Below are 26,527 nucleotides of genomic sequence, written 5' to 3'. Positions count from 1 at the left end.
GGAAAACCCCCAAACCAAAAAGAAACAAAAAGTTTGGGAACTGCTCAGACTCGGGAATTTCAGGTATGCAGTTTGTACATCAGAACCCACATATAGCAAGCTTGTAAGTGCATGGGAAAAAGAACTTGACCTGTGACAGCTGTGGGTCAATTAAAACAAACATTTAAAGTGGTGGGGTTTTTCCTAATGTGTTTATTTTGCATTTCTGCTTGAGATTTTGGGGGGTTAACTGAAGCCAATCCTCTGTCCCAAATTTATTTAGAGAAACTAAATTGAGTTTCAAAATATTCCTGTGATATCTGAGCAGAGCCCAGTTGAGCATTGTTATGCGTATTTCTGGTTTTCTTCTTTATCGCCTGGCGTTTGTTGGTATGTTTTCATGCAGCTCTAACGTATTTCGCCTGATGTTTGTGATGATGACACCAACTGTCACTTGAGGCATCGCACTTAGAGCCTTGGAGCGATGAAGGGGGTTGCAGATACAGGATGAGGAACGTTTTGTTTACAAGTACATTTTCTTGGCAGTCAGTGGTCGTTAGAGAGGAAATGCAGATAGTCCGCTGCTGGTTAAATGGGGTTTTAATGAACTAATCTCTTTCAAAATACTCAGGGCAATGGTGGGTGCTTTATAAAAGAAATACTGTAACAGTCCCAGGATATACAGAAGCAGTAAGCGCTTGCTGCTTTACTCCGGTTCTGGTGAATATCAACCAGATCTGTGGTCAGGGCAGAAAGGGTGGTTTTTCACTAGCCGAATGCAATCCGGTTTTATTTTAGCATCTTTGAGGAGCCGTGAGCTCAGATGAAATAACTGCAATCTAAGCTTATTTACCTGTTGCCCACAGTGCAATGGCAGCAGGTCCCTAAGGCCGTGCTAAATGGCAGCTGCAGAACGCGTTTAGATGTGAAAGCACCCCCAAGCTGTGCGTACCCTGCTGTTGCAGGGCAGGCTTGGCCCGGTGGCGTTTCTCCTGTTGCGGGTCCTGAATGTCTGCGTGCGTGGGGCAAGCTTCTAATCCAACAAGCTGTCATCAAAAGCCTTGTGCTTAGGAGAAATCCTTGCAAAAAGGAGGCTAATGTATTTGTTTGCCCTGTGGCAAATGCACTCTGCTGCCAGGCGAGAGCCTGCCCATCGGTTCTCGGACTCTTGCTGCCTGGCCCGGAGGAGACTGGCTGTGCTGAGCAGGGTTAGGATGCTCATCCTTTTTTTACATTGTGTTTTCCGACAGTGTGCAGCACTGTCCTATTAATCTGTGAGCCTGTAAAATATTGCTAAGTGAGTGAGGTTAGGTCAAATCATGGCTCGGATGAGAGGCTTCCGAGGTAAATACAAAATACGGCGTGACGTGGTGATAGGTGGGACTCTCTTTTCTTTGTAAAAGGCAAATGTGTCACAGTACAAAGTTGTGCTGGCTCTGTTATGGTCCTCTTTCAGCTATGTTGCAATGTAGAGGCATTGAGCAGAGGAGTTAGAAAGTCTTTTGGCATCCTTAGTCTGTAGGGAGACTCCAGCCTGATTCCAGTGACCTAATTCTGCCGTGCTGAATTCTGCCTGCAGTTTTTATTTGAGAGGGGTATTTCCCTGCGTGGTTCTATAAAGCAGTGTTGTAAGATTTTTATATTTTAGCAGATTGTATAGGGATCCCACTGTAGTGCTCCTAGATAGCTTTATGACTTTTTTTTTTATGACGGATGGCGCACACATCAGAAAAGCAGCCTGGAGACCACTTAGCTTTTCAGAGCCCGTCCCTGTTCTTGGCAGTAATGGACGTCCTGCAGGCAGGGGATGCCACAAGAAAACTGGAGGGTCCTCAAGATTTCAGAAATGAGCTCTGCACATCTTGTCTTTAAAGAACTAATTGTTCTCTCCTTTACCTGGGGAAGAGCCGTTTGGACGTGGATATCGTGGTTCTGGTGAAAGGAGGGACTCCTACTGCAGCAGCTCCAGCCGCTGCTGGATGTGGGAGGTGGGTTTCCTGGGCAGCCGAGCCCGCCCGGTGCCTCGCTGCCCGCAGAGCTTTCTGTTCCTGTGCGGAGTGAAGCGTGGGGCTTAAATATCAACTTGTGTTACCCTGATGGGTAAATTATTCATTAAACAACAGAGAGCGGATATCTGAAATACTGGGAAAATGGGCTGGGAAGGCAGTGATATCACTGAGGAAGTAATTTCTCAAGTTGAATTGCTGGTTTTTCTTCCCAGATCTATTGTTGCCCACTTCTGCCCTCTGGGCACAAAGTGTATCCCCAAGAGTTTTGGAGGAGGGAGTCAAGCGCTCGGAAATGGGCTGGCAGTCGTGCTGTCTTCCCGCACTTGCTTGGGTTTAGCGACTCTTGGGATTTTCTAGGCACAGCGAGCGGTAGTGCTAACAGGACTTTGCATTTTCCAGGGCCGGCGTTCGTGAAGTAGTGGTATTTGTAATGCTGAGGAAATGGAGTCAGCATTTTTTTTAATTAAATAACAGAGGTGTTTGAACTTGACATATCCCTCTCATTCCCTCCCTTTCTCACTTTCCTGCCTGCAGTGCCAAATCTCTTCAGGGAAACCCAGCCAACGCTAATCATTATTCCAGAAGCATAAACCTCCTCGGCTCTCGTGTCGTCTTGCTCCTCCCGAGAGACCGTGCTGGATGACTGTGAGCCCTTTTCCCCGCTGCTATGTGTTGGAAAACTTGTCACCGTGACAGTTACAATACCTCAGTTTTGACACCTGACGATGGAAATCGCCGCATAATCACGAGTGTGACAAATATTGAAGGCCTTGTTTGATTCTTATTACGCTGTGGCAAAGTTTTCTACCCAAACACCATTTTGAAAGCAGGAGTGCTGTAATAAAGAAACCTTCTTCCATATTCTTTCCACAGAATCTTGTCATTAAATATTCAATTAGTATGTTTTATTCTCTTCTCCACAGGTTCTGTATGCAGAAGAGTGTCAGACTGGTGCCAGGAGTCACACTGGATTTAATAGAGAAGTAAGCCAAATTTTATGATTTTTTTTTTTTCCTGTTGCTCTTAATTTCCTCATTATTTCTAGCATTTCTCTTGTTTGTCTGCGAGGAAATTTCTTTGGAAAGCTTTTCGCAGAGTCTGTACCTACAGTATTTGTCATTTCTTGCCTTTCTGTGTGTTGCTGAAATAAGCAGTGGCCATAAAAGTGAGGAGTTGCTCGTGGAGTGGTGCCGTGGCAGGGAGTTAGGGCTGCGCTGGGGCTTTGCTCGGCTCGGTGAGTTCAGAGTCCCGTAGCTCTCGCCGCTCGTGCTGTCGTCCCGGACTAGCCAGAGAAATGGCAACTGCAGACAGAGATTGTGGCCGTGTTCCTGGAAGCCCAGCATTGAGAAGCCGCGTGTGTGGTTGGCTTTGGCGTGGGTTTTGACCATGGGAGCGTTGACAGAGGAGATGTGCTGGTACACCCCACGTCACCAAAACCAACTAATGAATGGAAAAACACTTAGCCAAAAATACTGGGTTTTTTTCACTTATCACTATGCTGTCCTACTATTCTTTGTCTGATAGTGTTGTTATATTTCAGACTTAACACCACTGAAACATGTTATAATCCTTTTATCCAAGCAATATTTGAGCATAATTACTGGTTCTCAGGCAGCTGAGGCAAACTGATTAACCAAGACAGCTATTCTTCAAATTCTACTTCAGTTTATACAAACAAGGTAGACTTTGAAATAATAATTATCCACTGTAGTCTTTGCTGTTTAAGATTTTTATTTCTTTTTTTTATAAAAAGGGAAGCATGTTCTTAAAGACAGGATGATAGATGCTTGCAGCCACTAGATGTAGGAGTTCTGTGCTCCCTGCAGATTGTTTTTGAATGCCCTATTCTTGGAACATTGATACACACAAACTGTCTGGGAGTGATTAATTAAAGATCATTCATTCAGTTTCTGAGAAATTTTGACTCTAGAAATACTGCCGTTGAGATTAGTTAGAGCTCTTCTGACCCATGCATGTCCAGAGTCCAGTTGTTATCTTTTGGCAGAGATGAAAACTGTAGAATTGAAGGGCATCCTGAAAGGGGTTAGGAGAATGGGAATCTGGATAATAAGTGTGAATTCTTAATAGAAATATATTATCATACTTCCTTGTTTTTTAATAAGCTTCTACATGGTGTAGCGAGGTGCAGCAATCATTCATTGCTCATGCTGCCAATAGCAAATTATCTGTTATAGGAGAAGCAATGAGGGTAAGATTGCATCAGCTAAAATTCCTTGTTCAGTTTTTGCTTTAGTAAATCGTTCCACGTTAACTTGCATGTTTTACATTCAGATGAGGTTAAAAATGCTTCTCAATGCTACTAGCTCTTCCACAATATGTATTTTAGAATAGTCAGGCTCATCAGTAGTATGTAGGTATTTAATCATGCTAATTTTATATGTGAGAATTGATTATCCTGTCTCATCTCAGTTGTGGAAGCTCAGCAACAATTCTTGTAAAGCTGTATTTCGGAGGCACTAATCTTACCGAAATAAAAATATTTCTTCAGTTTACAACTAAAGTAATAGAGACAGGACCCCAGCTACCAAAGGAAGTTTAGAGCGGTTTTCAGAGATCCGTTAGTCTAGGAAAAGGTCCACCACTGGATATTTTTTTTCTCTGAAAGACATTGTGAAAATGTGGTGTGGGTTTTTTGTTTTTTTTCTTTTGGTTTTAAGGAGATGAGAAGCAGGAAGGAAATCTACCCAGGGTTAACCTTGCTTTGCCTGCGCACTCAGAGGTGCGCTAACAGGGTTTTTGGCATGAGAAGGTTAGATGGGCCTGAAGTTAAAAGCTATTTAGTGGTGGAAATCTATGTAGTTCCCTGACTGCTGTTTAAAGGGGCAGAGCGAAGGGGATGCCGTTTTGGCTGTCTCTGGCTGTTGGACAGCAAAGGTAAGCAGAAGTTCTTCCTGAACCGATGGGCTCGTCATCAGCACGGACTGAGATCACCTCAGGCCACTGGATAAATGTGTTCCGGTACAATGACTGTATTATGTTAATTGCAATTAACATATTGCTACAAGAGTGTATCTGATCAAAGAACGTATGGCAAGGGTCCATGAAGGTCTGAGCCAGGTAGCTCAAGAATCAGCTTCACTGAACAGTCGGATGTGCTGCTGAGGGTTAAATACTCTTTAAATCACGGTTTACTGGCAAAAAAAAAAAAAATTTCTTCAGTATTCTTGATTCTTGTTGGTTAATACCACAGCACATGTGCATTCTTTTAAAGCCTGTCTTCATGGAAAGCGTGCCAGAAGTAGGTTCCTGTGGATATCAAATATTTAAACCTCATCATCTTAATCTGCTACACATATCTATTATAGAAAACACATGGTTTTTTATTACAGTCTCGAGATAGGCCTAGAATACTTCCTGGATTACCTATGTGTATATTGTAATTTATAATTTAGTTGTCTTTAAAACTGGGGAAAGAGTTTATATTGCAATTAAGCTGCAGACTTTGAGACTCAGTTAGGCTGCACCTTCTTTGAAGGGCTCAGATTTCTAATTATCTAGGCTAAACCAGCATCCTGATGAATAAACGTGTGGTGTATCCTGATGTGCATTTGTATTGCAGATCTGGGATGAAGCCAAAATAATCCCTAGTTTAGAAATAAAGATCTTTGCTAGAGCCAGACAGTGAAATGTAAAGAAAAAAGGAAGGAAAATGATGTTGGTGGAGTGCTAGGAATTTAGCAACCTCTGGCTGCCGCTTTGTAAGACTCTTCAGTGGCAGCATCAGTGTCACGCACTCCTACTGCCTTGGTTGGTCTTTTCTGCGTGATTACAAGCCATCCTGTCATCTGTGCTGGCACAACTTGTGTGGCTGCTGAGGGAAATGAACTGGGCCTTTGTTCTGCTTTTAAAAAATTTTGGAAAAAATCCTGAGGAATGGTTTAACTTGGTGTAGGGTGGGAACACAAAGCTGGGTGCCAGGAATCAGGGATGTACAAGAATGCTTTAATCTATATTGCTGCGTTAGGCTCCCTCTCCTGAAATCACATTCTCAGGAGAGCAAGAATGGTATATTGCTTTCCTGGGATCTTTTTCCCATTTTGCAGAGGGAGGGAATTCTCTAAACAGAAATCCCAGAGACCTGGGAGCTGTTCATGCTTCTGGTGGGGCCATTAGAAGACAGTCTTTTCAAATGACCGCATGAATATGGTACCACAATTCGCTTTCACAGCTGGAAAGGAGCCTAGTTCCTTGCTGCAGGGTTTTGTGACAAAGAACCTTTTCTGAATGTCAGCTCCGAGTCACGTAGGCAGGAGCAGTGTGGGAGAAATTCGTCTTGCTGCAGCATGTGCTGTTGCTGTGCTGAGAGCAGAGCGCCCGTCTCTAGGCTGTCATTCACCAGCACAAAATCCATTTATAAAAATCACTAGAAATAACAAATTTGAGACTAAAATTAATTTTGTTTCCACTTTAAGTATTGTCAAATACCACAGACTGGAAATTATTAATGTTTTAATGTCTGTTGATTATTGATGAGTAATGCTTCAGTAGGAGCCGTTTTAAAGACGAAGCAGGATATAAATAAAATCCCAAGATATCACACAGCAAAAGTAATGTAATTGGAGAAAAATGTAGAAATTATACTATAATGTAACAAACTCCTTTGGTGCATGCCCTCAGAACTTGGCTGGTCAGTTGCCTTCAGGGTGGTAAGCTGGAGGGCAGGCGAAGGAGAGCAGCGGGTTAGCATCATAATCTTTTTTTCCCAGGTGATCCCAGTAGCAAATATCAGCTACTCCGGTCCCTTTTAGTAAATTTGCCTCCGCCGGGCTGGCGTACTGCGTGTTGTGGCTGGAGGGGTCTAGGTGACCGTCGCCCGGGACCGGACCAGAGTGACCAGGAGCAGCAGGTCAGGCTGAGTGCGGCGGCGGATGGGGACATGCGGAGCGCGCCCTGGGCCCGGCTGCCCCACTCGCTGCTCGGGGTTAGCGAGCGTTGCTTTAGCACTCTCCCCTCCAAGTTTAACACGAACAGCAGCCTTTTGCTAACTTTTTGAAGTGAGCGCACCGGTCTTCAAAGAGAGTTTGTTGCGTGGAAAGTCATTGGAAATGATGGTTTGTTTGAAAAAGTCAGGACAAAACCTGTCAAAGTGTGGCAACAATCTTACTGACTGTACTTCTGTTTAAATAAACAAAATTGTTGTTGCTGTGTAAGCAAATGAGGCCAAATGCTAGATTAAAATTGTATTTCCATCAAGATACAATATTGCATTGTAAAATACACTGCCTACGTGGTGCAAGGAGATACTGCCCGAGCTGCTGGTATTTAGGCTTCGCAGAAATCGGCAAGATTCGTAACTAGGTGGAGAAAGGCATTTAATTAAAAGAAAAAAGTTCTGTTATTTTCAGCAGGGCTAGACAGGGGCAAACACTATTGCCTCTTGGGCAAGTGACTGCAGGCAGTTGAAGGCAGCAGGATAGTCCTGACGTTGACGGGAGCGTGGTCTCTCTGTAGCAGGTCTGTGTCGTGACAGCTGCCACCAGTTAAGATGGCTTTGCAGGTATTTCATCAGCCGTGTGCTAGTCCAAATTCTGAAATACTGCAGCCTGGTTTTTTATATTTATTATTTTATTTATAGTGGAAAACCTATAATTCTTAGTTTGCCTTTAGACCCAGCTTAGGCAGCTTTCAGCCCCGTTATTTTCTTCCAGAGAATTCAGTAGAAGGTGTATTTCAGAATGTAAGTGTTTTAGTAAGTATTTCAGAATGTAAGTGTTTTAGTAAGTAGTATTAGCCACAGTATAACAAGGATGCTCTGCCACACTACCTCTTGGTAATATGTCACTCATTAGTACTTGAGTTGAGGAAAAACTTTGCTTTTGAAGATGTTATTCTGAAAAGTTTCTGTTCTGTAATAAACCTGATTTTATTGAAATGGAGTATTTAATTTTATCGCCATTGTTCCAGGGCATCAGTCTCTAGTGTAGGCAAAGCCGATTGGAAATACAAAGTGAAGATCGTACTCAAAAGGATGGTTTTCATGGCAACATTTATTTCGTATCTTTACACAGAGAGATGACTGAATTGAACACTACTGTACAAAGCCTTACAGCACTCTCGAACAAATAATTTAAGAACCTCAAACGTTTTGTCTTTTTCAAGTAGTTTGCCAAGGTTTCAGGAGCCCAATCACGGCACGCCTGTATCATTCATGTTATTTTGTGATGAGGACATGTTGTCTTTGAGCACGTTAACTACGGTGATCCTGTCTAAGGAGGAAACTAACGTGCCAGTTCAAGAGATTTCGACAGCAGATATCCTGCCTGCGTTACTGTTTTACCATTTTCTGTGGTATACTCTCTCCCTTTTTTCCCCCAAAGAGTGAAATATACTTACTCCCCCCCCCCCCCCCCCCCCAAATTACTGTGAATGTTCAGAGGTATACACTGATGTCAAAGCATCTTGTTTTCTGAAGTCTAAGTATGATATTGCATATCCCAATGTTATGTATTTTATATTCCAGAAGTAGAGATAATGATGGAGCCCATCCAGAGGGAAAACCTGGCATCCTTTGAAGTAAACGCTTTCTCTGTAATTAAAGTGATTCATGGGATTTTGCTAAATTTCTGACAAGGACATTGATGGTTACACCCAGCACGAGCTCTTTAGTGACCCTGACATTTTGTAGTCCTCACTTTTCACGATAGACTGCCGTGATTTAGGTCTCTGTAAAGGCGTCTGTCAGGAAGTTGATGGAAGAAGCAATTGAGAGTCCAGAGATGTTAAATTGCAGCGAGCAGCTGAGGCGGCCTGCCCTTTTTTTCCTTTTCTTCCCCTCCCTCAAAAATAATTTTTACAAATGTGGTCTGCTTTGTCCTTACTGTCAAAGGCTCTCGCTGATTGTCAAAGCATAACGTGAAAGACATCAGGAGAAGCGATACCAAGACAATAGCGCTTATTCCTCGTGGGGAAAAATACTTTCTGGAGCCTCGCGATGTTCTGGTTACGTAGACGCATGCCCAAATAGAAATTAAGAGAAGCTTTAGTTTATAGCCGCAGGATGGATTTGAAAGAGCACATTGTACGAGGGCGATGTACTCGCCCCAAAATATTTTATCTGAAAAATGACATTAAGGAAATCTGTGTAGTGGAACTCTACAAAAATAACAAAAGTAAAGTGACCTCTTCTTCTTTAAGAGAGGTGTAGATGATGGGGGTTTTTTGGGGGTTTGGTTTGGTTTGGTTTTTTTGGTGTGTTTTGTTTTGTTTTTTTGGTCTTTTTTTTAAAAAGCGTAACTGATTATTTCAAATAAGTCTTTATAGCTGTGTGAAGAAACAACTAGGAGATTGCTGTATGTCTCTCTTGTGACTTTCCGGTATATGTTGTTGGTTATTTTAGCGCAGTGCTGTGGTGCAGCTCTCCTAACCGGGGTGGGAGGTTGGTACCTCTGGGTTTTAGTGCATGGATGGAATTTGTCTGATGTGGTTAATTGATGGTCGGCTGATTCACTGTCCCTGTCAGCAGAGTATATGTGAACGCAGTCTGAGAGTTAAGAATCACTCTTCTGTTGCCTTTGGAAGCTTAAACTTTAATTCTCAAAGATGATTAAGATCAACTGTCATTGAGTAATACTGTGTTAAAAATCCCTTCCTCGGACCACTCAGCTTGTCATTGGAGTATTACAAACTGTCCTCCGGTTTCTGGGATGCGAGTTTGAGCAGTCCCATCTAGGAACAGCAAATGCATTGTGTTTATTTTCATCTGCCGATTTATAGTGCTGACTGTTCCACCTTTAATTGATTCCTGTGTGCAGCCCAGAGAACAGCCCTGCTGCCAATTCCCTTCTAATGGCTGCTTTCTAGTTCCAGTTCAAAATCTGAAAGCTCTGGTAGGGTTTTGTGCAGTTAGGGAAATGTATTGCCTTTCATTCTTGTGCCATTCCCCACGCTCTCTCTGCCCTCACCATTAACACCTAACGCATAGGTTTTCAAAGCGCTGAACGGCATTAATCTTCACAATGCTGGAGCTAGGTACAAAATTAGTATCTTCCTGACTATATATGAGGGCAGAAAGAAAATGAACTCGCCTGATGCCGCATAAGATGTAAGAATGGCATCCTATTAATTTCTGCTTCTTGACTGCAGTCCCTCGTAGGTAGCTGTATTTTCTGTGAATCTTGCGGTCTTACAAAGGACAGTCATAGTGGGGAAAAATACCAAATGCATTTTGAAATCCAAAATAAAACCTATACTATACTAATGACTAGTTGTTTTAAATCTTTAAATACAAAAAATAAGAAGCATACCTTGTTCCCCAAGAAAGCAGATTATTGAAGTCACAAGGAGTTTCCAAGGTTGGGCTGCTAGCAGCAACTTTGGCTTTCAGCCTGTCATTCCTGCTTAGTGCCGTCAGTGAGGTAGGTATCGGCTCACAATCTGCGTTTAATGAAGAGAATTTAGTACAAACAGTGCACGGAACTCTCCATCTGGTGTAAAGATTCGAACGCTACCGTGAAACACCCTATTTCTGTTTTCACCGAAAACTGGCTTGAAAGCGGCCATCAAATGGCTTAAGCTCAGCGTTTGGCTTGCTGGGGAGTCTCAGCAAGGATCGCGCTGGTTCCCAGTTAAGAACATTCTGACTTATGAAACGCTGCTATTTTGCTGCAGAGGGTGTTCTGCAATGCAAATATTTATGTGAAACCCTCACAAGAGCAGTTGTGTGGCCTTGTGTTCCCTCTGCTTGCTCCAGGGGCTCGGTTAACAAACAGTTTGAGATATGTACGTTTTTCCTCTGATATCAAGACAGACAGCAATTTTTTATAAGATGTTAATTTCTAGCTGTTTTAGACACTGTATTTATACAAGGGAATATGCTTCATCTCAGCCTGCATGGAAATAATACTGCTATACGTATCAGAAGAATAAGTTGCCATAGAGAAAGCGCTTGCTTCATGTAGTTTGTCCTGATACTTTTAACATTTGAAAACTTGTTACGGAGGGGAAGCTCGGGTGCGTTAGGATTAAGTCTGTAGGATGTCTTACCGGGTTGGGTGCGCGTTTCTGACACTTCCCCATCCTCTCTCTGATACTTTCTCAAGGGGAAAAGAGCTGTGCTTGAGAGTGCCAGCCTGGGTTTGTGTATTAGTAAGACAGCCCAGGACGAGTCTGTTGGTCTTGGTTTGCTGGTTGGGTGGGGGTTTTGTGTTTTTTTTTTTTTTTTTCTTCTTTTTTTCCTGTTTTTGTGAGAAGCAAATAAGCATTAGAAAGCATCTTTAGGAAAGGTGATCAGCTTGGAGGCAGAAGCTGAGAGATAACGAAGAACAGTTTACAGCCACTTTTCTTCCCTTAAGTAGCGTTGTGCGTATGTTGATTTTGAGTCACCGTAGGCTATCGTTTGGTCTCTAAAATCACACAAATCAGATTGCATGTTGGTCCTGTAGTTCCTTTGGACCTCATGTCTTGTTACAAATGAACAAATACAGTATGAGATCTTGGGTCAGCTCCTGGGTGAAATACCTTTGAGTGACTTTTTTCAGTCTACAAAAGCAAGATCATGGACCCTGGAACAGCAAGATTCTTGGTGGAACGTTGCTGTTCCACCTTCACTGAATGTGCTTCGGTCAGGCTGTTGTCTCTGGTGTATTGATGCTTAGAATAATAAATGTTAAGCCCAGAGGAGACCGTTAGTTTGTCTTCTCTGACCTTCTGCGTATGTCGGGCTACAGAATTTCACCGGGTTACTCCTCAGCAGAGCCAAATAACTTGTGCTCCTCCAGTGTGTGTATGCCTTGAACCTTTGAAAGACGAAGACTGAATTGCTTCCCTTTCTTTTAATGGTCAAGTGCTCTTCTTTCTTTCTCTACTTGTGTAAAGTATTTGTTGGCACCAAGATTTTTCTCTCTTGTAGGTGTTTATCCACAATGTTCAATTTGTTCCTTGGTAGGGTAGATAGAATGACCTCCTTAAATTTCTCACTCTATGACATTCATTCACTGTCTTTTTTTCTTTTAAGCTTTTTCTGCACTTTCTGTATTTTGTCTGTCCTGGTTTTAAGCAGTTTAAATGAATGCCGAAGTGTGAATACTAGGCGCAGCATTCTAGTATCAGTCTCAGCGATACAAGGCAAAATCACCTCTCTGTCCGCTGCTCGCTCCCTCCTACAAGACGTGCTGCTGTGCACGTTCTTGTGACAAGGATCCGTGCTCGGTTGCCTGTCCGTTACCATCCCCAAATGCTTAGGGCTTTCCTGGGTAAACTGGTGTTTCTTTGGAGGGGCTTGGTTTTTGTTTCTATTTTTTTACTACTCGATGAGTCTTTATGCCATGTGGAAATTTTACAGCAAAGAGTTCCTTTTATCTATAGATATCGCTGTTAAAAACATAATGAGCACACTGCTGTAAAACTTCAGAATCCAAGATTTAAGGGACCTGTGTACTGCTGCCGGTGATTTTTCAAAGAGAGGTTAACAACTCAGGTTTTCTTAGAATCTTCCGTTAAACGCAAGTTGTCTTATGGCCAAAATACACACGTGCATACGTGTGTGTTGTGTGTGCACAACACGGGTATAGTCACGGAAGGGCCTTCGCTGTGACAGAATGTTACTTCAGTCCCACCCTACTTGTGGATACTTATAACAACCCTCTGGCTTTACGGGAGTGCGCTTAAAAGCATGTATTTATTAAATGCTCATGTAACATGCAGCTAGATTATCCCCAGTAGGATCATTAGTTGGCCCTCTGCTTTTGCTTTGGTTGACGAAGGGGATGTCTGTATGAATATTTCTGGTTTTTGCATTATTCGAGTTATTTTCTCCTGTCTAAAATATAATCTTAAAAAAAACCAACCCCACCAAACAACGAAGCCTTTGCTCGCTTTCACTGCATATCCACTGGGACAAGAGCAGGTCACTGTTTGGACAGCTGCCATCCCTGATATTGATTAGTGCCACATTTTTCTACTTTGAAATATTTAATAAAATTAACAATTGGACTCCTCAGCGTTTTTAGTACCTTACTACACCACAAATAGAATCCTGATATGTATTGCTGACAGGATTTTGATATTCTTCGGGTTGAAACTACGTTCCCGGTTGCAGGCCGGATAGAGATGCGCGTTGACCAGATGGAGGAGGACCACGAGATGCCGTGGGTCGCAGAACAGCTTGCGGCAGCGGGGACGGCGCCTGCTGTTTGCTTCCCTCGCCCGCTGCGCTGCCAGTCCCCTGCCTCTTTGGGGGAAAGGCATTCGTTCTCTTTGCAGGGGGAGGAACACAATGGAAAGAAAATAGTTTTGGTTTATTATTTTATACTTTTTAGGCAGGTAGGTGCTGCCATGGCACAAATGGGTAAGATTATGAAATGACTACACACAGCATGTGTAGACTACCACTATGCTGAAACCTGGATGACGTAAATACTTTTCCCTAGACAAGCATCAAATCTTGCCGGTGGCCAGCAAGGGGTACGATGTGGTGCCTCCGTTCGGGCTGTGACTTTGCAATAGGAGGGCTCCAGGATGCAGCGTTCAGCAGCGTTTCCATTTGTTCATTAGAAGGTGCTTTTCAAAGTGATGTTTTTCACTCTGGATTTAGTAATGCCTGATTTATAGAATTTAGAAAGAACATGTCTTTTGCTGTTGAGTTTCTGTGGGGTGATACATTACATTAATCTTAAATTAGGTTAAGGAACTGGCATTCAAGTTACTGATTTCCACGAATGCCAGTGTATTAACCAGAAAGTTCTTACTTGCAGAAAATGTCTCCGTTTTGAGTGAAAAGCTGCTGATTATGCTCAATAACTTTTTTAGCAAGACGCTGTCTTTGCACCTGCATGCAGTGCTGGTGGCGATGCAACAAACCTGTAGAGAGATAAGCACTAAATTAATGAATTCAAGTTTTCAAAGAACCTACCAGGTGAAAAACTGTACGTCTTTGTAAGAACCAGCAAACGTGCCCCTCGGAAACGAGCAGCCACACCATCTGCAGCGGGCACAGGCATGCTCTGATCTTGACTTAAAAGGTAGGCTAGCTGGAACGGGAAGGTGAATCTTACTGGGGCGCATTGCTTCACGAACAGGCAGCAACGGGGAGCCGTTAGGTATGTGCATCACTGTCAGGCAATTTTTAACAAAAGGACCATGTTTTCTAACTGTTCTGAGCTTTCTGACTGTTTAAAAAGTAATAATTGTTTTTTTTCTGGAATATGATCACCCAAAAGTTCTTACACAGGGACGTTATGGATCGCGAGCAAACAGTTTGTAGTATAAATTGTATTTATTATTAAATATTTCCACAAGAAGTGAATAGTGGATAAAACGAAGCAGGGTGGCACTTTTGAAGAAAAAGGCCTTTCCATTGCATCTCAGAAACCAACATCATCTCTGTGGTATCTTCCCAGACGTTTTCCTTTAGCTCAGTTATCTGTACACATTTCCTTGTTTATTGTCCTTTACCTGGCAACTCATCTCACAAGCAAATTCACATGTAATAGGCTTTGGAAAAGGAAAGTTTGTCTAGCAACATTAATTCTTGGTTAAGAATTCAGGTTCTGGAAATACTCTTTTGTGAGCCTCGATTGAGGCTTAGAGGTGTGCATGTGTGTGTATCTCAAAAAAATATGGTTTTTAATAGGAAACGTACTTGTTTTTTTCCCCACTTGTAGGATTCCTGGAAGACTGAATGACAGGAGAACTCCCCTGGGAGAGCTGAATTGGATCTTCACCGCTATCACAGACACCATTGCGTGGAACGTCTTGCCTAGAGGTAAGAGTCGGGCAGGTGAATCAAGTTTCCATCAGAAGTGAGCATTGCTTATTCAAAGTAGAAGGATGAAGAGTAAGATAAATGAGACGCTGAAATAAGGAGAAAATTAATGCCTGATATTGAAAGAACAGATCAGACTGGATCTTAAGGCTAGTTAAATTTTTTACATTCGCTCTTTTCTACCAGAAGCATTTCAGCAACCTGATTATTAGAAACCAGAAGGGTTTTTTCCTAGTGCTAACATGATTGCTGTAGCTTGAATAATTTTCTTTCTTACTGTATTTGTAAAGAGCAATCTGTTTTCTTCCAGCCTTTGTTAGTATCATAAATAAAGGGTTTTCTCCTCTTTGCTGGTAAGACAGTCTGTGTTTCCCATGAGTAACTTCATCCCATTTCTCTACCTCCGTTCTGCTCTGAACTCATGCTTCTGGAGCATGGGTGGCCAAATCTGTGAACAGTTTTCCAACTGTGCTCTTTCTAATGCTTAGTACAGCATAAATTCTTCTTTGCCTCTCTAAAAGGTGGTGCGTTTGCTATCTTCTAGGATTCATTTTGGCTTCTCATAAGCACATCGCACTGCCAGTTAACAGGTGTATAGTTCTTGATTAAATAGTACACACAGGTCCTTTTGTCCCTCAGTAATTTCCAAAAAATTAGGGAGGCTGAGTTTAAGCGAAGCACCAGAAGAAGCATTTTATCCACAAAAGGCAGAAACCAACCTGAGGTAGAAAGTATTTAGTTCTGTTAATGGAGAGTAACTGTGATGTTTTAAGGGAACTCAGAGGGCAGATTTCCATTTAGGAGTTGTCATATCATGTCACTGCAAAACTGTTGTAGACTCCTTGTTACTGGAATAAAATATTAACGTATTTTTAAGTTTTAAATGGTTTTTGCATGTTACCTGAGGTACTCAAGTTACAGAGAGATGCATCTAGTAATTCCTGCGATCTCTTGGCAGATCTTTTCCAGAAGCTCTTCAGGCAAGACCTGCTTGTGGCCAGTTTATTTCGTAACTTTCTCTTGGCAGAAAGAATTATGAGATCTTACAACTGTACCCCTGTCAGCAGCCCTCGTCTACCTCCAACGTACATGCATGCGATGTGGTAAGTCACAGCCAACGGGTTACCCTCGCTGCAAAGGCTGCGTGCCGATGCCTTAAGGAGATTCCAGGCGCTGCACTCATGAAAGATTGCTACTACTTAAACCTACACAGGGCTTTACTGATTAAGTCAGTGGATCAAAAATGAAACAGCATGTGGCAGCGTAATACCCATCTCCAAATGCGTTTCTTCTCTGTGCATACGTAACTGTAATGTAAATCTGTAATACAGAAGCTTCAGTTCAGCCATGTAATCTTTCACTCCAGACAGAAAAGAAGTTGGGCATCTGCTACCTTTATTTTCACAAAGTAAAGCTAGTCACCTGTGATTGTGAAGGGTGGGGAGAGCTGGGGGCCTGAGGGAAAAATTCTTCACTTGCGTTGTTGAAGTAGAAGAAATTTTTTGCTGCAGAGTTCATCTGCTTTTACTGTTGCTTTTAAGATGATTGATGGAAATGGAGGTGGCACGGTTATCGAAAAGCTCTTAAATGTGGTTTTGACTATCAAACAAATGTCCCGTGAATAATAATAATAAAAATAATAATAACAGTAATAACAAAAAAATACTTTCTTTCTTTTTTTTTTATTCAGGGTGATTAAGGATGGAACAGTACCAAATTTGGCTAAGTGCAAACTGGTACAGTCAAGCTAATGTAGTTCCTGTAGGAGAAAATGATAGCTGGGTAACTTGCTAAAAGGCTAATAAAATGGCAGGTAAATGTAGCTGAGTGGGCTTAATTTGCCAGCATTTTCAAAATCCTTTTGATAAATTTCCTCCATAAAATTGTGGAGGAAAACAAATGTAGAGGAGGTATGAAGTGATGATATCAGTGTAAAACCGATAGCAGCATCAGCGAGTTCAAATTGTGTCACGGTTTCTCTGAGGGAGGGGGGCAAGCTGACAACAGAGAGCCCCGGTAGCGTTTGCGGGTGCCAGCAGCCATCGAGGAGGCGATTGCTGGTAACGCAAAGTTGCTTTAATTATTGAAAAGCATGGAGGCAATAGGGGAGACTTCGGGTGGAGTTATTAGCAATTGGGCAGCCTTGCTAAACGTGCTGTGTGTCTGTACATGGCAAACAACATTCTTCAGCAGTTTGGATTAGCAACTTTTGAGGAGAATTGTTTCAGTCATTTGTAAATGTGGTGAGTCGTTTTACCATTCTGTCACAAGAGGGACTGGGACATTTGTAAGTGAAGAGTAGAAGAAACCACGGGAGTTCCCCTGTTGCCTTTCCGATGATGTTGCAGGTAGATGTGGCAGAGGTTGAGCCGTAGAACTGTGTGTTTCCAGTTGCAGTAGAGTGGAGCACGTTTTTGCAGAAATTTTGAAATTAAAACAGTAAATTTCTTGAGTTATTTATAGCTTGCTTATTGCCAGCATATTAAAAACTTATATTTCCGGTTCCTTATGGGAATATAATTCATTCTCATTGCCAGCGTATTAAAAGCCTGTATTTCTGGTTTCCTGCGGGAGTATGCCTTGGAGTTGGTGTTGCCACCCACATGCTGAACCACAAGAATGAAACTAGGAAGACCTGGATCCCATTCTGTATCTCTCATAGTCTTGCTTGGTAGCATGATGGATTCTAGAAACAGTGTTTTTTCTTTGCTTGTACTGTAGTTCTCCGGGTGCAAAATGGTGCTGTAAATGCCTTTGTGAAGTCCCTCAGACCATACCACAGGACAATGGCGCTGTTGCTGCTTTTTAGGGTTTACCGGAAGAAGAAATTCCTTAAGAAAAGTCATGCGCAGGGCTTTCTTCCTTGTGAATCCCAAACACTAGCAAAGTAGACAGCAAGTGAGCAGAGAATCCCTTGACACGCTTTATTCAGGGTCCTCCAAAAAATGTGCAATTTGAAGCAAATCTAGCAAAGGGGAAAATTCCACTTTTGTCAAAGGTGGCTCAGTTCGTTATTACGAACTTTTAGTAAGGACAGATTTAGAAACTAATTTAGGGCTCGCTTAAATATTTTCTAAAAATAACCATCTGCACTTATTTATCACCTTTCATTCAAGAATTTTCTGATGGATCCCTGATCTGAAACCTCCAAACCCGTTTTACTGTTTAGGTAAACTAGGTAATGTGACTGGAGGGCAGGGAGAGTCGGCCAAAGGAGCTTTGAAAAGAACGGAAACGTCAAACAATGTGATTCGATGATCAAGTTGAATCTACATCTGCATTGTTACGTGGTGGGTGATACAGCAAGTTTTTGCTGATTGCTGTTTTATTGGGACTTTTCACAGATTTTGCATACCCAGCATGTTGGACAATGTTTTGGGGAGCAAAACAGGCTGCCGTGTCATCAGCAATGGTTTGGTCTGCAAGCGGTGGGCAAGAACCTCCAGGGTTCTCTCCTACAGTGTTATAAATGCGTGATGAATGCAAATAGCGGCTCTGGCGTGTATCAGCCGGCGCTCCTCAAGGATCTGACTTCAGGCTTAAGGGGCTTCCTCGCCCCTCGTCCTCCTCCTCCCCTCTCTGTGCTTTTTGGGCTGTTTATTTGGGTTGTTTGTGTTAGGGCCTCACACCTTTCACTGTTCCATGTAACCCTGACCCTATGCGCACCGGCTGTGTGTTCCTGACTTGGGTTTTGGTTTATTGCTTGCAGCCTAAGCGGTGGTGTGATGTTTTAGCTTCTCCAGTACATGTATGCATATATTCTCCCCTCTTCCGTTATCCTCTGGGTGCTCATCTGGCTTCCTGGGCTTTGCTCCTCTGTTATAAAGGTAGTATAAGATTACCATGTTTCTCTGCTGTTACGGACACAAGCCGTTCTGCACATTCACAGCTGAGATAGTGACTAAAAATGGGATCTACATACAGGTATAATTCATATCCCAGCAGAAGGCTAACTGGAGAAGCAAACTACTGTTGTTTGCACCATCTTTTGCAGAAAAGGCATAAGTAGATGTCAGTGATTCACTGACTGTAGCAACATACACACCATCTCTTCTGAACTTCGCATACGCTGCCCTGATCTCCCTCCTCATCGCAGCAGCAGCCATGAATTTGTGCTCGCGGTGCTCTGCACCGGCCTTGCAGCTCTCTTGCAGGGAGCATCTTGCAGTCAGTGAGAGGGGAAAGAGCAGAAGGAGCTCCTGCCTTGCTGACGCAGACGGGCTCCTCGGGTCAGAGCACGATGTTCCTGCTTCCCACTTTGCTGTCCGTAGCTGGACGGCAGAGCCCTGCCACTCCTGGCACCGCTGCGTTGCTGAAGCCGGGCTGGCAGCGTGCAGCTGGCTGTGAGCGTGCCGGAGGGGCGGGCAGGTGCTGCCAAATGTTCCTTACGCTTGACTTAAGCATCGGTTTACCTTGTGACTAGTTATGACTGCCCCTTTTCAGGCATTAAATCTGAACCATTTGCTCTTCATCTTTTTTGCTTACCTTTGTCTGTGCTTGTTTGATAATTTTCTCTAAGTCACACTCAAATGTCTCGTGACTGGGGGGTCTGGCACGGCTGTACTAGAAGCACTGAGGTTGCTGGAGATATGAGCTTCTGCTCCTCTTGGTTTAGTCCTTTTGAAAACAACTTTTTAAAATTTTGACCTATTAAATTGTTGTTCTAGTCAATTCATTTGGGAGAGCACTGTTACCTGTTCTGTTAATTATCCTTTTTACCTGAACAATTGAGGAAAAGTGAAAACTTATTTTTTGAGGGAAAATTTGACCCCCAAGCTGTCAATCTTTTTATTTCACTGAGAAGGCCACCGTATTTAGGAACCAGGCGAGCTGATCTCTGTGACCCTGCCCTGTTTGGTAGGCTCTGACAAATTTCATTCCTTCGTGTCTGTCTCACTTTTATTGGCTTTCTCTGTTTTACCTGCTTAGGTGTAAACCCTTCCAGGCACGGGCTGTTTGTATTTGTATGGTGCCTCGCACTGTAGCTTCTTGGCTGCTGCAGGCACTGCTATAATACACCTATTAATATGAATATCTATTGGTTGGCTGGCTGTGCTGTTCAGCTTTGAGAGTCGTTCCGTCTATTGTGCAGTAAGAATAGGAGGCCTGATGCTCTGTCAGCATCTGGATCTCTGTTGTGATGGATTATGGTTTATACATTACTGCTGTTGGCAGCGAGTTATATTCATGGCCTTTGAAAAGACCTAATAATGTGTTTGGAAATATTTCCTAACATAGGTCATATATTAAAAATGAAGTACCTTAATTATGCTTTGGAAGAGCTATGATTTGTCCATAATAGAAATATTGCAATAGTCTATACACCGACCATGAAATTCTAGTTGAAAGTAAGTCATAACATACTGCAAATAAAATAAGCTTGAAATTCTAGCTGAAAAGAAAACCGTAATATAGCAACCCAATTACAGGTAAGAGGGGAGCTGGAGTCTTTGAACACTGTGGGAGTGTTGCAGAATGGATGCAGGTCTGCTCGCCGAGTTCTCGGGGAAATGAGTCTCATTTAGCTACGCAGAAAGACTTAGTATCTCAGCAAGAAGAAAGTGATTGGTTGAAGGGGTATTTGGAACTGTTTGACATTTGAAGGATTAGATTAATTCAGATTACACCCTTGATTTAATCAGATTTTTTTCTGTCGGCTAACTAGATCTGTCAGCTAATGTAGTACATGTGGGTGAAGAAAGACTAACGCCCGTCTCTGTAACCGTGTTTCATTTATGCTGTTAAAGTATTACTGTGGGCTTCCATTACCAAACATTTCATGGATTTGCACAATAAAACAGTCACTGAGCAAAGCTGGAACTCTCAGCCTTCTGTTCTGTGCTTAAAAGTCCAAACTTTGCAGCACCTCCGGGAAACAAAGTAAAGGCAGCTGGATAAGTTCACGTTAAATTATTAAAAGTTTAAACAGTCCTACTGTAATGAAACTGGTATTGAACTGAGGCGGGGAGATAGATGGAGTCTGGGGGGCGTGTGAATGGGGACTTTGTGCTTAAGGGCTAAGAAAAATTGAAATTAAAATATAAAGACAAATATATGAGTATTTCTATCACAGGAGAAGAGAGTTAGTGATGGAATTCAGAGGAGCTCTTTCCCTGTTTAATTTTTATTGTAGAATTATGGAGGAGCAATGCTTTTTCATTTTTAATTTTCATATATTCCGAAATGCTCTATCCTTTCCCGGGATGATGGCTTGCATCTTGTATGTTGAGCACCTTGTTGAACTGAGTGATCAGTGCAGACAGAGATGCAAGGCGTTGTTGGCTTATTTTCTTTGCAGACGGTTTCTGTTGGCATGCTGCATTGCTTTGCTTGGTTTAGATAAACAAAAGCACTTTCTTGCCTGTTTTTTGACGGAGTCAATCTTCCAGCTAAGGAGAGGATTTAATATACATTTATTCTGAAATAAATATGGGAGATGCATGAGAGTAAGTATGGTTTCTCAGTAGTTGAACCTAAGGAGTCCCCCATCCTAACATCGTTGAAAGTCTGAGTTTGACCCCTTTCATTAATGAGATTGCTTCACAGCGTAGCGTGGAGCACTGTAAAAGGCTTTTGCCTTTTTGGAGATGTGATACTATTAAGGTTGCCAGGTCTTGAACAAGCATAAGGGTAAGTATAGCCATGCTGTCTGGTTTTATTGCATAAAAAAATCTTTTGAACTTGTGGGTTGAGGGCTGGTGGTCCCGCTGACAGGTAGCGCGAGCTTCACCTCCTGTGGTGCCTCTTTCCAGGTTCTCTCGAACATACGCATTGGTTTTAGACCACATAGAAGTGGCCACCTCCTGATAGGTGGTGTATGGTGGAAATCCTTTGGACTTGGCCAAATCAGTCGCTGGGTGGGATTGCTGGTTTTATTGCCCTTTTGGGGGAGACATAATAGGAACGTGTATAAAACCTTACGTTAAGTGTATGATAGCTTCTAACTTAACTGGGGTGGTCAAAGAGTTGTCCTCTCTTCTTATGGAAGTGCTCTATCAATTTGTTGTATATACAGAGCGGTTAGGACAACGGAGTATAAAAAAACCTCATTAAGACATTCTTTAGTAGCATAATGTAGTGAGGTTGAAACACTGCGATATTTCAGTGGGTTATCGCCCAGGGGATGCATCGTAGTGTCGTCTTGTCGCAGCGAGGGGTCCGGGGGTTACTGGAAGAGCGCAGTAAGGAAGGAGGAAGGAACAAGGCTGAGGTATTACCCAGCTCTTTTCGTACCTAATGTAGTGAAAACAAATCTTCCAGAGCGCTTTGCAAAGAGCAGTCTCTGCAAAGAAGGAAGAGAGGTAGTGATCTCTTGGGTTGGCTTTCATAAATCACTTCTGGGATGCAACGTCACCCATCCTTGTTCCCCTGCTGCTCCCTAATTTATCTCCTGTTTGTGTGCTTAAGTGTAATGTTTGTTCAGAGAACGTATCTACAAATCGCCCACCTTTCTAGTTCCCTTTGGCATATTAAAACAGTCAATCACTGCTCCTCCTCCCCACCACCAGCAGCCATTTATTTTCACCATGACTGCAACAAGCATTTTTCCCCTTCTGTTTCTCTTCGCATACTCTGTGGTGTTAGTCCTTTACCATTCCTTTGTGGCTTGTTTTGAATCTTTTAATTATGGTAATGCCCGTTTCATGCCATCGTCTACTTTGCCAATGCAGTGAGTTAGCGTTCTGACAAGTCATGAATGAGTTGTGCGACCTAAAGTCTTGCAAGTAATGTGTAGCTGTTCTAGGAGTTGGGAATCGTGTGATGTTTACTTCAGGCAAAACTTGTTTGCTCACGTGTCTCGTTGGGTGGGGAGGTTTTCTGTTTCCTGCGGAGACAGAGCAGAAACGGTGTGTTGAGCTGGTTTGGAAAGGCCGGAGAATCATTTTAAGTATTTGAATTGATTAGAGTCTCTTACACAGCTGATGTTAATCAGCGGCTCTCTAGATCGTGATGAGCAGTAATGGTAAGATTTTATATTGGTGGTTGCTCTTTTAAAAGATTGAGTAACATTGGCTGTGTGGCTACATTGATTTTGAATGCCCTGTTTTTAGAAGCGTAGAAAGAGATTTGGTTTTAATCTACTAAAATATCTTTTTAAAGTTTTGTTTGTTCATTCTGATAACACTTAAAACCTTTGAGATTTGACCTTGCAGGGCTCCTTTGGACATTTTTATAGCGGTATTAGTGCTTCTTACCTAAAATGACTTTGAGGAGCTCAGCATCTTAGCTCTGTGCCTGTGCAGAATAATGACCTGTGCAGGATCCTTTTATAAGCAGCCAAAATAAGACTAGTTGTCTCTGATCTCTAAACCATTTTTCTCCTGTGTAGTAAAACTTCTCTCAAAGGCACTATGTATTGACATTTTGTAATGTTTGAGAGGATTTCTTTAGGTGGTATTGCCCATTCCTCCAAGAAACCTGGAAGTCAGAAATATTCATTCTTTGCTTGAAGTAAAATTATCTTTATATTTGTGCTAATTGACTTTGCCTCTGCCTCAGCCAAGAATAAATCTCTCTCTCGTCAGCTCTGTGTAAATATTTTGTCTCCAGCACAGGTCTTTATTGAGCATGTGGGAAGCCCGTGCTTTGATTATCTCTTGATTACCTCTTAATTATATTGGCAGCATATTGTCAAGTGGAAGGTGAATGCTGTGAAGCAGAGGGACAAGGTCTGGGGCAACGAAGACAAGCTGCATCTCTTGCATCCATAGAAAAAATGCAAGAGCATTGTAGTTTATTTTTCCATCTAATTGGAGAGATTGTTTTCGGTTGGGAACAGCTGGCAGTTAGGCTAATGGGATAGACTTTGCTTGGCAGTTGTTCTAATGGACAGCTTTGTTTGACTCAAAACAGGGTGATTTAAGAACTTATTGGAGCAGGTAACTGAAATACACTGGATTGATTATCACCTATGGCCTTAGGTCTGCAAATGTTCCTAGGAGAAGGAAAATTGCTTAGCCTATTGATGCTAACACGATGGCCACAAGCCATGGAAGAGCAAACGTGTCTGGAGAGTAGATTAGTTTCCTTTGCGTAAGAAACCCGGTGGGTGGTGGTTGAACTCACTAGCCTTTCGGAGTGCATGAATTCTTATATTAAAATGAAAAGTCCATCGAATGTCTATGGATCGAGTAGGGATAATCGTTTCTGGGGTAAAAAGTAACTGTTTCCCTTTTTTAGAGGTGTTTTAGGAACTTTGGAGACCAAAGGCATTTATTTTAGTTTGGTCCTCTTTTAGTTTGTGGGCATTTTGAAGCAGATTGGGCGCATTTCATTTGCACCGAATCAGCCACAACAGGTTCCTTGGCCACTGTATGTCATTTACGTGCTGTTATAACTGTAATACTAAAATATTGTAAATCACAATTCTTTAGCCATTAAATAGTATAGTAGATAAGTGTAAAAGCTGAAATCCTTAAATGTTTTCTCTTCTAGTTGAGTGTACATCCTTCCATCCTTAGGGCGAGTCACGTAGAGCCGATCTTTGTAAACAAGGTTGCCACGCAAAACCCAGCTCGGAGTTAGATTAACGGAGACCGAGTTACTTTTCTCAGCGATACGCGCAGTGACACAGTGTCTGTGTCGAGGATGTGGAAAAGGAGAATTAGTGTGGTGGTGTAGGTGTATCCGTGAAGTGTGAGTTGGAGGGCTTGGCAGCAGGACCGCATCTTCCTGAGCTGATGTGACTTGGATACAGAGCAAGCGAGGGTTTGGATGCGTATTGAGGTGTGTGCTGAAGGATTAGGGGTTGGAGCTAATCCAGGATCGAGTTCATTTTTCTAGTTTAAAAAAAAAGGTAATCCATTTTTGCAAGAGGACAGGTATATAATAAGACTTTAATTCACTCTGGCTTCTCTCTGCGTTACAGAGAGGAGCCGCTTCTGTGAACTTCAGCTAGGGATCTTTTTACCTCGCTCACATTTTGTTGGGCAGCCTGATGCGATGTTGGACTAGACCTTCTCACTGTTTCTCTGAATAGTTTTCATATGTTATATCTGTCTTTTAAAAAAAAGGGAATATTAAACATTTCTAAGCCACTCAGACAACACTGCTTTGTCCAGATACTTGCATGATCAGAATTTAAATTAACCTTGATATTACTTATGGATAACTTGTAACGACTTCCCTTTCCTCTTTCACCTTTTTCTCTAGGCAAGCATGGGACCTTGCAGTTGATATTTGCCTTTCCCAATTACCTACAATTATAGAGGAAGGAACTGCCTTTAGGGTAAGTCAGATATCTTGAAATGCTGTGTGCCCAGTTTAACCCATTGTTTGAAACCTCAGTTCAGCGCATCGCTTTTGCTTGTTGAGTCTTGAATCGTTGCAGTTTAAGGGTTTATATTTTTTGAAAGTTGTAAATGTCTACTCGCCTCACTTAGAGGAATAGATTTAAAATCAGCTTCACTATTGCATGAGATGTCTGATTCAGCCCACGCCTGTTGGCGAGGAGACTCCCACCAGTAGAACTGATGCCTGAGACCTGCCTCTTAAAATTTCAGAGCACTCAGTCTTGACTAACAGTATTGTTACCAAAACAATCCCAACATGCCAGCATGATTTTTGAAATTAAAAACTTTAATGCAAAAATTATCTCTTAGTGGAGTTATGTTTATTTGAAAATAAAATAAAGGTTGAGGGTATGTCTAAAGCGTTTTCTTAAGCATAGTATCATTAATGTGAGTCACTGGGGGGGGGGTTCTACTTTAGTTAATCTCAGAGAGCAGAAAAGTAAAATTTTTAATATTATATTTGCTTAAATTCCTCTAATCAGAATGGATTTTTTCTTGATATTCCTTTGACATTTCATGAATGGAAACCTTTAAATAATAATTACTGTACAACCTCAGATACCTATTCCACCGTGATCACAGAATCACAGAATCGTATAGGTTGGAAAAGACCTTTAAGATCATCGAGTCCAACCGTAAACCTAACACTGCCAAGACCACCGCTACACCATGTCCCTAAGCACCTCATCCACCGCTACACCATGTCCCTAAGCACCTCATCCAAACGTCCTTTAAATACCTCCAGGGATGGCGACTCAACCACTGCCCTGGGCAGCCTGTTCCAATGCTGGACAACCCTTTTGGTGAAGTAAAATTTCTGAATATCCAGTCTAAACCTCCCCTGGCGCAACTTGAGGCCATTTCCTCTCGTCCTGTCACTTGTTACCTGGGAGAAGAGACCGACCCCACCTCTCTACACCCTCCTTTCAGGCCGTTGTAGAGAGCGATGAGGTCTCCCCTCAGCCTCCTTCTCTCCAGGCTGAACAACCCCAGGTCCCTCAGCCGCTCCCCATCAGCCTTGTGCTCCAGACCCTTCCCCAGCTCCGTTGCCCTTCTCTGGACACGCTCCAGCCCCTCAATGTCTCTCTTGTAGCAAAGGGCCCAACACTGAACACAGCATTCGAGGTGCGGCCTCACCAGTGCCGGGTACAGGGGCACGATCACTGCCCTGCTCCTGCTGGCCACGCTATCGCTGATACAAGCCAGGATGCCATTGGCTTTCTTGGCCACCTGGGCACACTGCTGGCTCATATTCAGGCGGCTGTCGACCAACACCCCCAGGTCCTTCTCTGCCGGGCAGCTTTCCAGCCACTCTTCCCCACGCCTGCAGCGTTGCATGGGGTTGCTGTGGCCCAAGGGCAGGACCTTGCCCTTGGCCTTGTTGAACCCCATACAGTTGACCTCGGCCCATGGATCCAGCCTGTCCAGGTCCCTCTGCAGAGCCTTCCTGCCCTCAGCAGATCAACACTCCCGCACAACTTGGTGTCATCTGCAAACTGACCGAGGGTGCACTTGATCCCCTCGTC

The 26,527-nt window shown here is 42.8% G+C and overlaps 1 protein-coding gene across 5 annotated transcripts in view; it reads left to right on the top strand.

The window, feature by feature from the left end:
* Positions 1-26,527, top strand: part of RPTOR (regulatory associated protein of MTOR complex 1) — a 164,022-nt gene that overhangs the window by 63,633 nt on the left and 73,862 nt on the right. For all 5 annotated transcript variants that reach the window (XM_075518484.1, XM_075518480.1, XM_075518479.1 and 2 more), the window contains 4 exons: positions 2,912-2,971; positions 14,609-14,709; positions 15,668-15,812; positions 24,862-24,937. In XM_075518484.1, coding sequence (XP_075374599.1) covers positions 2,912-2,971; positions 14,609-14,709; positions 15,668-15,812; positions 24,862-24,937 — 382 coding nt within the window. The remainder of the gene's footprint in view (positions 1-2,911; positions 2,972-14,608; positions 14,710-15,667; positions 15,813-24,861; positions 24,938-26,527) is intronic.

This window comes from Mycteria americana, chromosome 16 (genome assembly GCF_035582795.1).
Source record: "Mycteria americana isolate JAX WOST 10 ecotype Jacksonville Zoo and Gardens chromosome 16, USCA_MyAme_1.0, whole genome shotgun sequence".
NCBI lineage: Eukaryota > Metazoa > Chordata > Aves > Ciconiiformes > Ciconiidae > Mycteria > Mycteria americana.
This window is presented reverse-complemented; position numbering and strand designations above follow the sequence as displayed.